General features: G+C 38.2%; 1 protein-coding gene across 4 annotated transcripts in view; it reads right to left on the reverse strand.

Annotated features, from left to right (window-relative positions):
* ZDHHC15 (zinc finger DHHC-type palmitoyltransferase 15) overlaps positions 1-15,154 on the reverse strand; it is a 92,808-nt gene that overhangs the window by 42,849 nt on the left and 34,805 nt on the right. For all 4 annotated transcript variants that reach the window (XM_025275961.3, XM_006068274.4, XM_025275963.3 and 1 more), the window contains 2 exons: positions 10,872-10,966; positions 4,410-4,530 (listed from right to left, as the gene is read on the reverse strand). In XM_025275961.3, coding sequence (XP_025131746.1) covers positions 4,410-4,530; positions 10,872-10,966 — 216 coding nt within the window. The remainder of the gene's footprint in view (positions 1-4,409; positions 4,531-10,871; positions 10,967-15,154) is intronic.

Raw genomic sequence — 15,154 nt, forward strand, 5'->3', positions numbered from 1 at the left:
CTAATATAAAAATTCCATCTAAAGTGTACCTTAAGCACACATAACTGATTCAACATAATGAACTATTAATTCAGCAGAGTTTCTGTGTTCATTCTACAAGGGACATGCATGTTTAGGTCCTTCAGCATGTTTTTAAAAATATGGTCAAATGCCACTATCAAGTTTAAGCCACTATCACTTCTAATTTAGAAGACTGCAATAATTCCTAATTATTCACTTTGTTTTCATTCTTGCCCCTTCACAATACATTCTTTACAGAATAGCCAAATGATTTGTCAAAATCTAAATGAGATCTTATCACTCTCCACTAAAAACCTTCAATGGATTTCCAACAGTCTTAGCATGGCAAGTCCTCATTTTTTGGCCAAGCTGCGTAGCTTGCAGGATCTTAGTTCCCCAACCAGGGACTGCACCTGGCCCCAGCAATTGAAAGCACTGAGTCCTAACCACTGGACCACCAGGGAATTTTTGCAAGTAATTTTTTCTTATTTGAGTCCCAGATCATATGACATTGCCTCAGAGAAGCCCTCTCTATAACTGTGTATCAGGGATGTGAACAAATGCTTCAACGTTTGAGGGAACAGTGATTAGTGAAGAACCTCAGGATTCATGCCTTGTTTAAAGAGGCACTACCCACTTGGCTCTAGCTAATTTTTGCCATTGGGAAATACAGATCGAATGTTGCCAGTGTCTGAGTTTTCAAAAGAAGTCAGAAATGTGGATTTTCATGAAGAAATATTTGAATTGTTAAAAATTAGTAAAAAATGCAGTTTTAAAAGACATAAGAGATCAGAAAGAATACATCTCTGGGTCCAATTCATCCCATATAACTCTAGTTTGTAATCTATTCTCTGCCACACCTTTCTGCTTACTACTGTTTGGAATTATATAGATAATTTCCTGACTATTTCCTTTTCACCATATTTCAGTATGCATGAAGACTTTTTAAAAACCAGCATGCACTAATCCTCTAACAAAATAAACAATAAATATTTAAATACAGTGGAAGTGAGAAATAGATTTAAGGGTCTAGATCTGATAGACAGAGTGCCTGATGAACTATGGATGAAGGTTCGTTACACTGTACAGGAGACAGGGATCAAGACCATCTCCATGGAAAAGAAATGCAAAAAAGCAAAATGGCTGTCTAGGGAGGCCTTACAAATAGCTGTGAAAAGAAGAGAAGTGAAAAGCAAAGGAGAAAAGGAAAGATATAAGCATCTGAATGCAGAGTTCTAAAGAATACCAAGAAGACATAAGAAAGCCTTCCTCAGTGATCAATGCAGAGAAATAGAGGAAAACAACAGAATGGGAAAGACTAGAGATCTTTTCAAGAAAATTAGAGATGCCAAGGGAATATTTCATGCAAAGATGGGCTCGAAAAAGGACACAAATGGTATGAACCTAACAGAAGCAGAAGATATTAAGAAGAGGTGGCAAGAATACACAGAAGAACTGTACAAAAAAGAACTTCATGACCAAGAAAATCATGATGGTGTGATTACTCACCTAGAGCCAGACATCCTGGAATGTGAAGTCAAGTGGGCCTTAGAAAGCATCACTACGAACAAAGCTAGTGGAGGTGATGGAATTCCAGTTGAGCTATTTCAAATCCTGAAAGATGATGCTGTGAAAGTGCTGCACTCAATATGCCAGCAAATTTGGAAAACTCAGCAGTGGCCACAGGACTGGAAAAGGTCAGTTTTCATTCCAATCCCAAAGAAAGGCAATGCCAAAGAATGCTCAAACTACCACACAATCGCACTCATCTTACACGCTAATAAAGTAATGCTCAAAATTCTCCAAGCCAGGCTTCAGCAATACATGATTCGTGAACTTCCAGATGTTCAAGCTGGTTTTAGAAAAGGCAGAGGAACCGGAGATCAAATTGCCAACATCTGATAGATCATCAAAAAAGCAAGAGAGTTCCAGAAAAACGTCTATTTCTGCTTTATTGACTATGCCAAAGCCTTTGACTGTGTGGATCACAATAAACTGTGGAAAATTCTGAAAGAGATGGAAATACCAGACCACATGACCTGCCTTTTGAGAAACCTATATGCATGTCAGGAAGCAACAGTTAGAACCGGACATGGAACAACAGACTGGTCCCAAATAGGAAAAGGAGTACGTCAAGGCTGTATATTGTCACCCTGCTTATTTAACTTATATGCAGAGTACATCATGAGAGACACTGGGCTGGAAGAAGCACAAGCTGGAATCAAGATTGCCGGGAGAAATATCAATAACCTCAGATATGCAGATGACACCACCCTTATGGCAGAAAGTGAAGAGGAACTAAAAACCCTCTTGATTAAAGTGAAAGAGGGGAGTGAAGAAGTTGGCTTAAAGCTCAACATTCAGAAAACGAAGATCATGGCATCTGGTCCCATCACTTCATGGGAAATAGATGGGGAAACAGTGGAAACAGTTTCAGACTTTGTTTAGGCTCCAAAGTCACTGCAGATGGTGACTGCAGCCGTGAAATTAAAAGACACTTACTCCTTGGAAGGAAGTTGTGACCAACCTAGATAACACAGTCAAAAGCAGAGACATTACCTTGTCAACAAAGGTCCGTATAGTCAAGGCTATGGTTTTTCCAGTGGTCATGTATATGGATGTGAGAGTTGGACTGTGAAGAAAGCTGAGCGCCAAAGAATTGATCCTTTTGAACTGTGGTGTTGGAGAAGACTCTTGAGAGTCCCTTGGACTGCAAGGAGATCCAACCTGTCCATTCTAAAGATCAGCCCTGGGTATTCTTTGGAAGGAATGATGCTAAAGCTGAAACTCCAGTACTTTGGCCGCCTCATGCGAAGAGTTGACTCATTGGAAAAGACTCTGATGCTGGGAGGGATTGGGGGCAGGAGGAGAAGGGGATGACAGAGGATGAGATGGCTGGATGGCATCACCGACTCAATGGATGTGAGTTTGAGTGAACTCCAGGAGATGGTGATGGACAGGGAGGCCTGGCATGCTGCGACTCATGGGGTCGCAAAGAGTCGGACATGACTGAGCGACTGAACTGAACTGGGTACTTTGGAATGCCTCAAAAAATAAGATGGGATTTCTGTGGTGGTCCAGTGGTTAAGAATACACCTGCCCATGCAGGGGACATGGATTTGATCCCTAGTCCAGGAAGATCCCACATGTTGAAGAGCAACTAAGCCCATGCGTCACTACTACTGAAGCTTGCACTCCTCAACAAGAGAAGGCACTGCAATAAGCAGCCCATGCAACGCAAGGAAGAGTGGCTCCCACTCGCTGCAACTAGAGAAAGCCTGCATTCAGGAATGAAGACCCAGAATAGCCATAAATAAATATTAAAAAAAGAAGATGGCTTGCCATCATTTAAAAGTCTACAAATAACAAATGCTGGAGAGGATGCATATGGAGAAAAGGGAGCCCTCCTACTGTGTCTGTGGAAATGTAAATTCGTATGGCCACTATGGGCAGCAGTTGGAGGTTCCTTAAGAAACTAAAAATAGAACTACCATATGACCCAGCAATCCCACTCCTGGGCACATATCTGGAGAGAACCATACCTCAAAAAGATACATATACCCCAATGTTCATTGCAATACTATTTACAATAGCCAAAACATGGAAGCAACCTAAATGTCCATCAATAGACAAACGATCAAAGAAGTTGTGGCACACAATGTAATACTACTCAGACATAAAAAGGAATGAAATAATGCCATTTGCAGCAACATGGATGGACCTAGAGATGATCATACTAAAGGAAGTCAGACAAAGACTAACACCATATGATATCACATGTGTGGAATCTGAAATAAAATACAAATAATTTATTTACAAAACAGAAACAGACTCACAGTCATAGAAAACAAATTTATGATTACCAAAGGGAAATGTTGTGGGCAATAGATAAATTAGAGGTTTGGGATTAGCAGATACAAACTACTATATATAAAATAAACAATAAGGGCCTACTGTATAGCACAGAGAACTGTATTTAGTATCCTGTAATAAACTGTAATGGAAAAGAATATGAAAATGAAAATATATACATTTGTATATGTTTAACTGAATCACTTTGCTATACATCAGAAACTAACACAAAATTGTAAATCAACTATACTTCAATAAAAATTTTTTTAAAAAGACAGCCTGATGGATGATGGATAGAGGAATGGATTTGTAGACAGATACACGATAAAGCGATATAGTTAAATGTTAGTGGTAGACTCCAGTGGTGGGTATACAGATGTTTATAAGGTAATTATTCCATAAATGTTTGACATTTTTTATACTATGTTGAGAAAAAAACTCCATGGTGTTTCTCAGAAGAAAGAAGGGAAAAGTGGGCTAGACTGAGGATATTTATGACTCAATCTTTCTGAGATCCTTGTAGATTTGCTTCCCTAAATGACTTTGGATGAACTGACCTCCACTCCCAGTTCTTGTGTAAACTGGTAGCTTCTTGGCCATATCAACAAGCATCTGCTTCTGGACCTCAGGTCTCTCTTCATTTTCATAGCGCTCCTTGTCTGTATAGGACAAGTGGAACTGCAAGGAAAAGTGAGAGGCAAGACTTACTTTCCAAGGTTCACAGAAAAGATTAAAGACAACAGCAACATCTATTTAGATGAAAATATTTGTTACCTACCCTTTGATATTCAGGTACCAATTTGGCTTATAACTTTCTCTGGATAATTATCTCATTTATCTTATCTGGCTTTTATCTCAATATTCATAACTGTATGTGATAGGTAATAATGTTTTATAACCTAAGAAAATAAAATCTAAGTATCTTGTCTATGGTCATACTCAACTCAACTAGTAAAAGCAGCAAAACTAAGACCCAAACCAATTCACCAAGACTTATGCCATTTCCACTCCACTATACCATAATATGGTGTTGCATGTTAATAAGTGATACCTTGCTGCCAACAGTGTCAGACTTTATTTTTTGGGCTCCAAAATCACTGCAGATGGTGACTGCAGCCATGAAATTAAAAGACGCTTACTCCTTGGAAGGAAAGTTATGACCAACCTAGAGAGCATATTCAAAAGCAGAGACATTACTTTGTCAACAAAGGTCCGTCTAGTCAAGGCTATGATTTTTCCAGTGGTCATGTATAGATGTGAGAGTTGGACTGTGAAGAAAGCTGAGTGCCGAAGAATTGATGCTTTTGAACTGTGGTGTTGGAGAAGACTCTCGAGAGTCCCTTGGACTGCAAGGAGATTCAACCAGCCCATTCTAAAGAAGATCAGCCCTGGGTGTTCTTTGGAAGGAATGATGCTAAAGCTGAAACTCCAGTACTTTGGCCACCTCATGCAAAGGGGTGACTCATTGGAAAAGACCCTGATGCTGGGAGGGATTGGGGGCAGGAGGAAAAGTGGACGACGATGGCTGGATGGCATCACCAACTTGATGGACGTGAGTTTGAGTGAACTTCGGGAGTTGGTGATGGACAGGGAGGCCTGGCATGCTGCAATTCATGGGGTCGCAGAGTCAGACATGACTGAGCAACTGAACTGAACCGAACTGAACCTTGCTGCCAGGATCCTGTTGATGATAAACTATGCTTTTTATTAAGTTGTGAGTATTCTTCATAGGTGTCCTCTTGGAGAAGTTGGATGAGACTACTTGCAACTTTGTGTATTCTAATTTTGCAAATGAATAGATAATTGGATATTTTCACTATTTCAGAAATTTTTAGTTTGGTATGGAGCTTGTTGCCACGTTTGTACCACACTTTGCTAATCTTGCCAAAAAAAAAAAGGGCAATGATTTTCCAAAGTATTACAGACCTGTAAGTTTTCTTCTGTTTGGGCCAAATGATAGCAGAGGTGAAAAAGAAAAAGACCTGTGATCAGATTTTCTGGGTTTTAACTTCATCTCTGCCATTTAATAGTTCAAAAATCACTTTGGAAAATCAGACGGTTTCAACCTAAGTTTCTTCGTCTGTAAGATAGATGAAATAATACTTACTTCACAAGATTGGTGTAAGTTTGCTAGGTAATAAATAACAAGTAACTAAATGTCTCTTTTACAAGTAAAATTTCTTAAATCATTCAAATATTTGATATTGCCAATCTTTAAACTTTTAACTATTCTAGACAGCATGTAGTAGTTATGTTACTGTGATCTTAATTTGCACTCCTTTGACTACTAATGACATTCAGCACCGTTTTGAGTTTATTGCCCATTTGGGTATCTACCTGTGAAATGCCTATTCAAACCTTTTGTCCATTAAAAGTAATTGGGTTACATGTCTTTTTAAATTATTGATTTGTATTGTAATGATTTGAGTAATTTATATATTTTGGATACTAATCCTTTGTTGAACATTTTGTAAAAGTCTGTGGCTTTCCCCTGTACTTCCTTTATGGTGCATTTTGAGGATCAGAAAATCTTGGTGGGAATGTAGAGTTATGCAACCACTTTGGAAAACTGTTTAACATTATCTATGTAGGCTAAATATATGCCAGCTCTATGACTCAGGAATTCCATTCCCAGTTATATACCTAAGAGAAATGAGTGTGTGTGCGTGTTTATGTTTGTGTGTATTCCAAAAGACAGGTATAAGATCGTTCATAGCAGCTTTATTCATAACAGAAAAAATGGAAACAAGTGTCCCTTAATTGGTGAATTGATAAATAAATTGTGATAAAAGAGAATAACTAATAACAGTAAAAGGAATGAACAACTGAAACATGCATCAGTATGAATGAATCTGGAAAACATTACCCTGAGTGAAAGGCTTACACACAACAGTATATACTATGATTCTTTTTTTGTGTGAGGTTCAAGAATAGGCAAAGTTAATCCATGGTGGTTACCTCTGAGAGGAAATTGATTTGGAAAGGATATGAAGGAGATTTCTGAGGTGTTAGAAACATTCAAAATCTTAACATGGATAGTGATTATATGGGTGTAAATATAGTAAAATTTATGAAACCATACATTTTACAGCTTAGTTCTTGGAAATGAGTATGTATTTATACATCAATAAAATAGTAAAACAAATAAATTAATAAAATATTTAAGATAACTTAATGTATCTAACTTTAAAAACTAGAAACGTATAAAGTCAAACACTCTTTTAAGAACCATACCTGTGGTACATTTTTATGATATCATGTTATTCTAAAGTAGACTGACTGCCTGTGAGTATGTGGAAACGTGTAGGGGAATTTTTGGCTATCACAATAAACATAGTGCACTACAGGCATTTAACAGGTGGAGGCCCAGGTAGCCAAGGATTCTGCGATGAACCATACAGACACACACATTAAGACATTTCGGATTCATTTTGATATTTGGCAAAACTAATACAGTTATGTAAAGTCTAAAAATAAAATAAAATTAAAAAAAAAAAGACATTTTGCAGCCAGAAGTCTATAGATCAATATTATGAAATGTTAACTAAATAATGCAAATTTAATATAAAAACAAATGGCAATTTTGTTTTCTTATAAGAAAAATTATATCAATTGGAAAGTGTAAAGTTTTATTTTTTAATTTATTTTAATCTTTTTATTGAAGTATAGTTGATTTAAAAGTATAAAGTTTTAAACAATTCTTGCTAATGTGGATAATTAAAAGTAGCACCTTGAGGGATGTCTTGGGACTGTAACTTTGTTGTCTTATACTGTTCCAGCTTGAAAGGCAGAGACAATATTGTTACAGCTTGTATGTGATAAAACCTTGTGGTTGTACAACAAGTAGGCTTTGGTTTGGAATAAGATGTCATGCCTGGATGTCCTATTTCTGGCACTAAGCAAATGTTTTTAATGATTAGAATGCAATGAGCCAGCAAATGTGTTTTAAGTAGGACAATTGGTGATAAATCAGGATGTATTTGGTATTCAGTTCAGTTCAGTCGCTCAGTCACGACTGACTCTTTGCGACCACATGAATTGCAGCACACCAGGCCTCCCTGTCCATCACCAACTTCCGGAGTTCACCCAAACTCATGTCCATCGAGTCGGTGATGCTATCCAGACATCTCATCCTCTGTATTTGGTATTAGAGAAATTAATATTATGGCTATCAAATAGGCCCAAATGATTCACCTTTTTTATATGGGAGTATAGATTATGCAACCACTTTGGGAAACTTTGGCATTATCTCTGTGGTGTTGGAGAAGACTCTTGAGAGTCCCTTAGACTGCAAGGAGATCCAACCAGTCCATTCTAAAGGAGATCAGTCCTGGGTGTTCTTTGGAAGGAATGATGCTAAAGCTGAAACTCCAGTACTTTGGCCACCTCATGCAAAGAATTGACTCATTGGAAAAGACTCTGATGCTGGGAGGGATTGGGGGCAGGAGGAGAAGGGGACAACAGAGGATGAGATGGCTGGATGGCATCACCGACTCGATGGACGTGAGTTTGAGTGAACTCCAGGAGATGGTGATGGACAGGGAGGCCTGGTGTGCTGCAATTCATGGGGTCGCAAAGAGTCAGACACGATGAGCGACTGAACTGACTGACTGACCTAAGCAAAACATATGCCAAAATATTCACTTTTTATTTTTTCCAATTAAAAATGATGAACTGCTACTGCTAAGTCCCTTCAGTTGTGTCTGACTCTGTGCGACCCCATAGATGGCAGCCCACCAGGCTCCCCTGTCCCTGGGATTCTCCAGGCAAGAACACTGGAGTGGGTTGCTATTTCCTTCTCCAGTGCATGAAAGTGAAAAGTGAAAGTGAAGTCGCTCAGTTGTAACCGACTCTTCACGACCCCATGGACTGCAGCCTACCAGGCTCCTCCATCCATGGGATTTTCCAGGCAAGGGTATTGAGTGGGTTACCATTTCCTTCTCCAGGGGTTATATATATGGGGGGTCTTCTTTTTGCCTTCTCTGAAAAATGATGAACATGTGGCCTTAAATGTTAGACATTTGCAGTGATTAGCTAAATCCATGCTGATTATCATCATCCATGCTGATTTCCCCAGCAATCTTTTATGTGTGGTTATTCTCCATTTTTTTGTTCCACTGTGTTGCTTCAGGTTCTAAAATTAGACACTTGAGCCCTCCACGGGATATTTTCATTTATGTATAGCTGTCAGTTGTTTTTTTGTGGGGAGTGGATAGAGGCTGGTATCTTCTACTCTGCCATCTTTCTGACATCACTCAGTCAAATCTTTTTCTTCTTTTTTCTTCCTTTCATTTTCAACCTATTTACGTCTTTGGTTCTAAAGTGAGCCACTTATAGACAGCATCAGTTCAGTTCAGTTCAGTCGCTCAGTCGTGTCCGACTCTTTGCGACCCCATGAGTCGCAGCACGCCAGGCCTCCCTGTCCATCACCATCTCCTGGAGTTCACCCAGACTCACGTCCATCGAGTCGGTGATGCCATCCAGCCATCTCATCCTCTGTCATCCCCTTCTCCTCCTGCCCCCAATCCCTCCCAGCATCAGAGTCTTTTCCAATGAGTCAATTCTTTGCATGAGGTGGCCAAAGTACTGGAGTTTCAGCTTTAGCATCATTCCTTCCAAAGAAATCCAGATAGATAATAATATTTATCTATTATGCAAATATCTGCCTTTTAATGAAATATTTATATTAAATTCATATTTCAAATCATTACTCATAAAAAACTTTTGCCATTTTCTGCTTTCTATATGTGTAATGTCTCATGTTCCTCAATTCTTGCATACTACCTTACTTTGTGTTTTATAAAAATTTATTGGAACAGAATTCATTTACAATGTTGTATTAATTTCTGGCATACAGCAACGTGATTTGGTTATGCATGTGAAGTTGCTCAGTCGTGTCTGACTCTTGGCGACCCCATGGACTGTGGCCTACCAGGCTTCTCCATCCATGGGATTTTCCAGGCAAGAATACTGGATTGGGTTGCCATTTCCTTCTCCAGGGGATCTTTCCAACCCAGGGATTGAACCCAGGTCTCCCGCATTGCAGGCAGATGCTTTACCATCTGAGCCATCAGGGAAGGCTTGGTTATGCATATATATATATATATATATATATATATATATATACACACACACACACACACACACACACACATATATATATTTACTCTTTTTTGGATTCGTTTCTCATACAGGCGAACAGGTTATCATAGAATATTGAGTACAGTTCCCTGTGCTATACAGTAAGTCCTTGCTGGTTATCTATCATGTATGTAGTCACGTGTGTATGTTCATCCCAAGCTCCTGATTTATCCATCTCCACAATGTTTCCCCTTTGGCAACCATAAGTTTGTTTTTGATATCTGTAAGTTTGTTTCTGTTTTATAAATAAGTTCTTTGGCATCATTTAAAAAACTTAAGATTCCACATACAAGATATCATATATTTGTCTTTCTCTGTGTTTAATTTTATTTTGTATATGTACAATTTTAAGTGGGAAAACTAAAATCAGTACTTTTCCTAATGTTAGGAGGCTGTTGAAATTTCTTCCATTGTTTTATTTCCTACTTTGGAAACTAATCTGTGTTACAGTAATCACATGTTATAAGTACTTGATATGATTAGAAATTTTTCATGTACCCTCCCAAATATTGCATGAAACACTTTCATTCAAGGGAACACAGTTTGAAAATGATCAATTTAACTATTGTAATTTTTCTCATTGTCTCACTGAGTTCTAAATTATTACAGTTTCATGGAATTCAACTAGATGAGTCCTCAGAATCCAAGTGATTGCTTGTTTAGCTCATTATCTCAACAATGCAGGTAGTAGTTTCCTCCTTCAATAGACTATGTTAATTTTAACTTACATTTATCACTCCAAGTCCTTTTTCAAGATTACCTTGAATCTTTCTTTTGTAATGGAAGGTTATTTGCTCCTCTTTTTGCCCTCTTCTTGCCTTATTGGCATTTCTACTTTCCTTTGTCTTCAGTCTTTATGAAGTAACCAGTATTCTTACCTTCTGGTTTGGCTGTTGTGGGAGTGTAAAAATAGACTTCCAGTAGGTCCAGGTAAAGAACACAAAGATAGCATGGTAGAATATGAGGTAGATAACTGAAATTTAAGGGAAAAAAATCAGCATTTATGTTATATTTTCACCCATTTCTGAGTTCAGAAAGATGTAAAGCTCAACAAAAAATCTCTATTTTGTTTTCCTATTACCAAGTATTTTCTAGTATTATTATGAAAGGTTAATTTTTACCTTTTCCCCACACAGTGACAGAAACAATTTATAATGCCAAATTTGGAATCAGAGACTTTCTGGGAGTTGCATATTTTAAAAGCTGCCACATGATCCTGGGAGTAAAGGGGAAATGTCCCTTATGATAATGTGAGGGGGAGCTACTGTTGCCGATTATCATTCTCTCTGCCACTATGCATACTAAAAGATAATAATGATAGTATTTGCACAGTGCTATAGAGTTTACAATGTGCTTTCATAATGTTATCTAATTTTATTTTTTCAACACATTTGTGAGATAAGTAATAAGTAGATAAGCAATAAGGACAGTTGATCAACTATCAGGGTAGTCGATTATCCAAAGTCACACAGCTACTATACAATGTGCGTGTGTGCTAAGTCATTTCAGTCATGTCTGACTCTTTGCAACCCTATGGACTGTAGCCCTCTAGGCTCCTCAGTTCATGGGATTCTCCAGGCGATAATACTGGAGTGGGTTCCCATGCCCTCCTCCAGGGGATCTTCCAGATCCAAGGATCGAACCAGCATCTCTTACATCTCTTGCATTGGCAGGTGGGTTCTTACCAGGAGTGCCACCTGGGAAGCCTCCACTATACAGAGTAGCCAGGTCTTAAACACAGGGCTTCTGACTCTAAATCACAAGTTTTTCTCTTCAGTTGCCCCAGCGACTACACACTTTTGAAATGTGAGATGTAGTTTTGAGACATCTGTGGCTCCCCATCTCTTTTTATACTCTTTGTCTCCTAGATAGCTTTTCTGATACAGGAAAGTTCAGTATTCTCCAGAGCCATTTTGAGACTAAATGTCATTTTACTGTTTCATTGTGAATCCTTGTATGATAAAGTTTTATTACTTCAATCTATGAGGAAGACTCAAGGGAATGATGTGACTCGAGACCAAGTTAATAGGGCCGATTCTCTCACATATTTATAATAGAATGGAAAAAAGCTGGCACAGTGCTCTCAGCCCTGTGGTAAGATCTTTTTAATGGCTTGTTTTGTGTAATTATGAAATATCATTTCAAATTCAAGCAATAGAAAGCAAATGTCCACCACACACATATATAACCTCCTCCCTCTCCATCCTAAAGCAAAATACTTATTTTGTGTTTGATGTGTATCTTTCCAGATCCTCTATTTTCATGTCTCTATATACAATGTACAAATACAATACACATATGTAATTTTTGTAATAAAATTTTTTCATTGTATTTTGAAAGGTAATATATTCAAAAGGTTGAAAATAGTACACAGTGAAAAGTCTCCCTTCTATCCTTGTCCTTTAGCCATCCAGATTCCCTCCCTGGAAGCAACAAATGTCATACTGTCATGACTTTATTCTTCATCCTATCAGGTTTTATGAACATAAAGGCACCAAAACAATGGGCTTTTTAAAACAAATAGCACTGTTTTGCATTCTGCTTTTATTTCACTTGCTATGAGTTGGAGAGCATTCCACTTAGTACAACTTGAGAGAGTGAGCTTCCTTATTTTCCTTTTAAAAAGTGGCATGGATTAAGATTTAACAGAACTTCCCTGAAAGACACCTCTTCGCAAAGAAAAGCCTCCATACAGAAAAGGAGGGAATCCCTCAAGAAACAGTTTCCACTGAGTCAGAGACCTCCATTGTGTTCTTGTGCACTGAAATTTGGAACTCAAGTTAAGGCCCTTTCATTTCTGGTGAAATTCCTCTTGGTAGAGTCAACCTAGGCTGGTCTTTGGAGAGAGATCAAGCCCTGAGTCTCTGGAGAGGGAGCACTGACTCCTAGACACTAGACAACCAGAGAACTAACCCTGCTGCTGCTGCTGCTAAGTCGCTTCAGTTGTGTCCGACTCTGTGCAACCCCATAGACGGCAGCCCACCAGGCTCCCCCGTCCCTGGGATTCTCCAGGCAAGAACACTGGAGTGGGTTGCCATTTCCTTCTCCAATGCATGAAAGTGAAAAGTGAAAGTGAAGTCGCTCAGTCGTATCCGACTCTTCACGACCCCATGGACTGCAGCCTACCAGGCTCCTCCGTCCATGGGATTTTCCAGGCAAGAGTACTGGAGTGGGTTGCCATTGCAGAGGAATGTCAAATAGTGAGAACTCACACAAAGGAAACCACTGAATACAAGATTCGGCATCACCCAACCACCAGTAGCACCCTGTGCAGGATGCCTCATCTAAACAACAAACAAAACAAAAATACAAATGTAATCATCAGCAGACAGGATAACCACCTCACTCAGTTTGCCCATGAGAGGAAAAACAAACAAAAGCTCAGCACAAATAACACCCTAATTGAAGCTTACACAAACCACTGGACCAAACTTAGGAGGGCAGAAACCAAAAGGAAGAAAGAATTCAACCTTGAAACCTGGGAAAAGGAGACCTCAAACACACTATGCTAAAAAAAAAAAAGTTAAAAGTCAGAGAAACTACACAAATGAAGGAACAAACTAGAAACATAGAAGTCCAAATAAATGAAGAGGAAATAGGCAAAATCCCTGAAAAATAATTCAGAAATAATGATAGTAAAGATGATCAAAAATCCTGAAAACAAAATGGAGAAAATGCAAGAATCAATTAACAAAGACCTAGAAGAATTAAAGAATAAACATACAGAGACAAACACCACAATCACTGAAATTAAAAATACTCCAGAAGGAATCAATAGCAGAATACCTAAAGCAAAAGAATGAATCAGTGAGCTGGAAGATAAAATGGTGGAAATAACTACTGAAGAGCAGAATAGAGTAAAAAGAATGAAAAGAACTGAGGATAGTCTCAGAGATCTCTAGGACAATATCAAATGCATCAACATTTGAATAAAAGGGGTCCCAGAAAAAGAAGAGAAAAAGAAAGGGTATGAGAAAATTTTTGAAGATACTATAGTTGATAATTTCCCCAACATGGAAAAGGAAATAATCAAGTCCAAGAGGCACAAAGAGTCCCATACAGGATAAATCCAAGGAGAAACATGCCAAGACACATACTAATCAAACCATGAAGACTAAACACAAAGAAAGAATATTAAAAGCAGCAAGGGAGAAACAAGTGACATATAAGGGAAACCCCATACATTTAACAGCTGATCTTTCAGCAGAAACTCTGCAGGCCACAGGGGAATGGCAGGGTATATTTAAAGTACTGAAAGGGAAAAATCTACAACCAAGATTACTGTACCTGGCAAGGATTTCATTCAACATTGATGGATAAATAAACAGCTTTTCAGACAAGGAAAAGTTAAGAGGATTCAGTACCACAAAACCAGCTTTACAACAAATGTTAAAGGGACTTATATAGCCCAGAAATACAAAGGAAGAAAAAAGATCTACAAAATCAACCCCAAACAATTAAGAAAATGACAATAGGAACACATATATCAATAATTACTTTAAATAGAAATGGATTAAATGCTCCAACCAAAAGACACAGACTGTCTGAAGGGATACAAAAACAAGACCCATAAATATCCTGTTTACAAGAAACCCACTTCAGACCACAGGACACATATAGACTGAAAGTGAGAGGATGGAAAAATATATTCCATGCAAATGGGAAGCAAAAGAAAGCTGGAATAGCAATCCTCATATCAGACAAAATAGAGCTTAAAATAAAGAAGATTACAAGAGATAAGGAAGGCTACTACATAACGATTAACAGATCAATCCAAGAGGAAGACATAACAATTGTAAATACCTATGCACTCAACATAGGAGCACCTCAATACATAAGACAAACACTAACAGACATAAAAGGAGAAACTGACAGTAACACAATAATAGTAGGAGACTTTAACGCCACACTCACACCAAAGGACAGATCATCAAAACAGAAAATTAATAAGGAAACACAAGTCTTAAATGGTACATTAGATGAGATGGATCTCATTGATATCTTCAGGACATTCCATCCAAATGCAGAAGAATACACCTTCTTCTCAAGTGCACATGGAACATTCTCCAGGATAGACTACATCTTGGGTCACAAATCAAACCTCAGTAAATATAAGAAAATTGAAATCATATCAAGCATCTTCTCCGACCACAGTGCTATA

Source organism: Bubalus bubalis, chromosome X (assembly GCF_019923935.1).
Source record: "Bubalus bubalis isolate 160015118507 breed Murrah chromosome X, NDDB_SH_1, whole genome shotgun sequence".
Taxonomy (NCBI): Eukaryota; Metazoa; Chordata; class Mammalia; order Artiodactyla; family Bovidae; genus Bubalus; species Bubalus bubalis.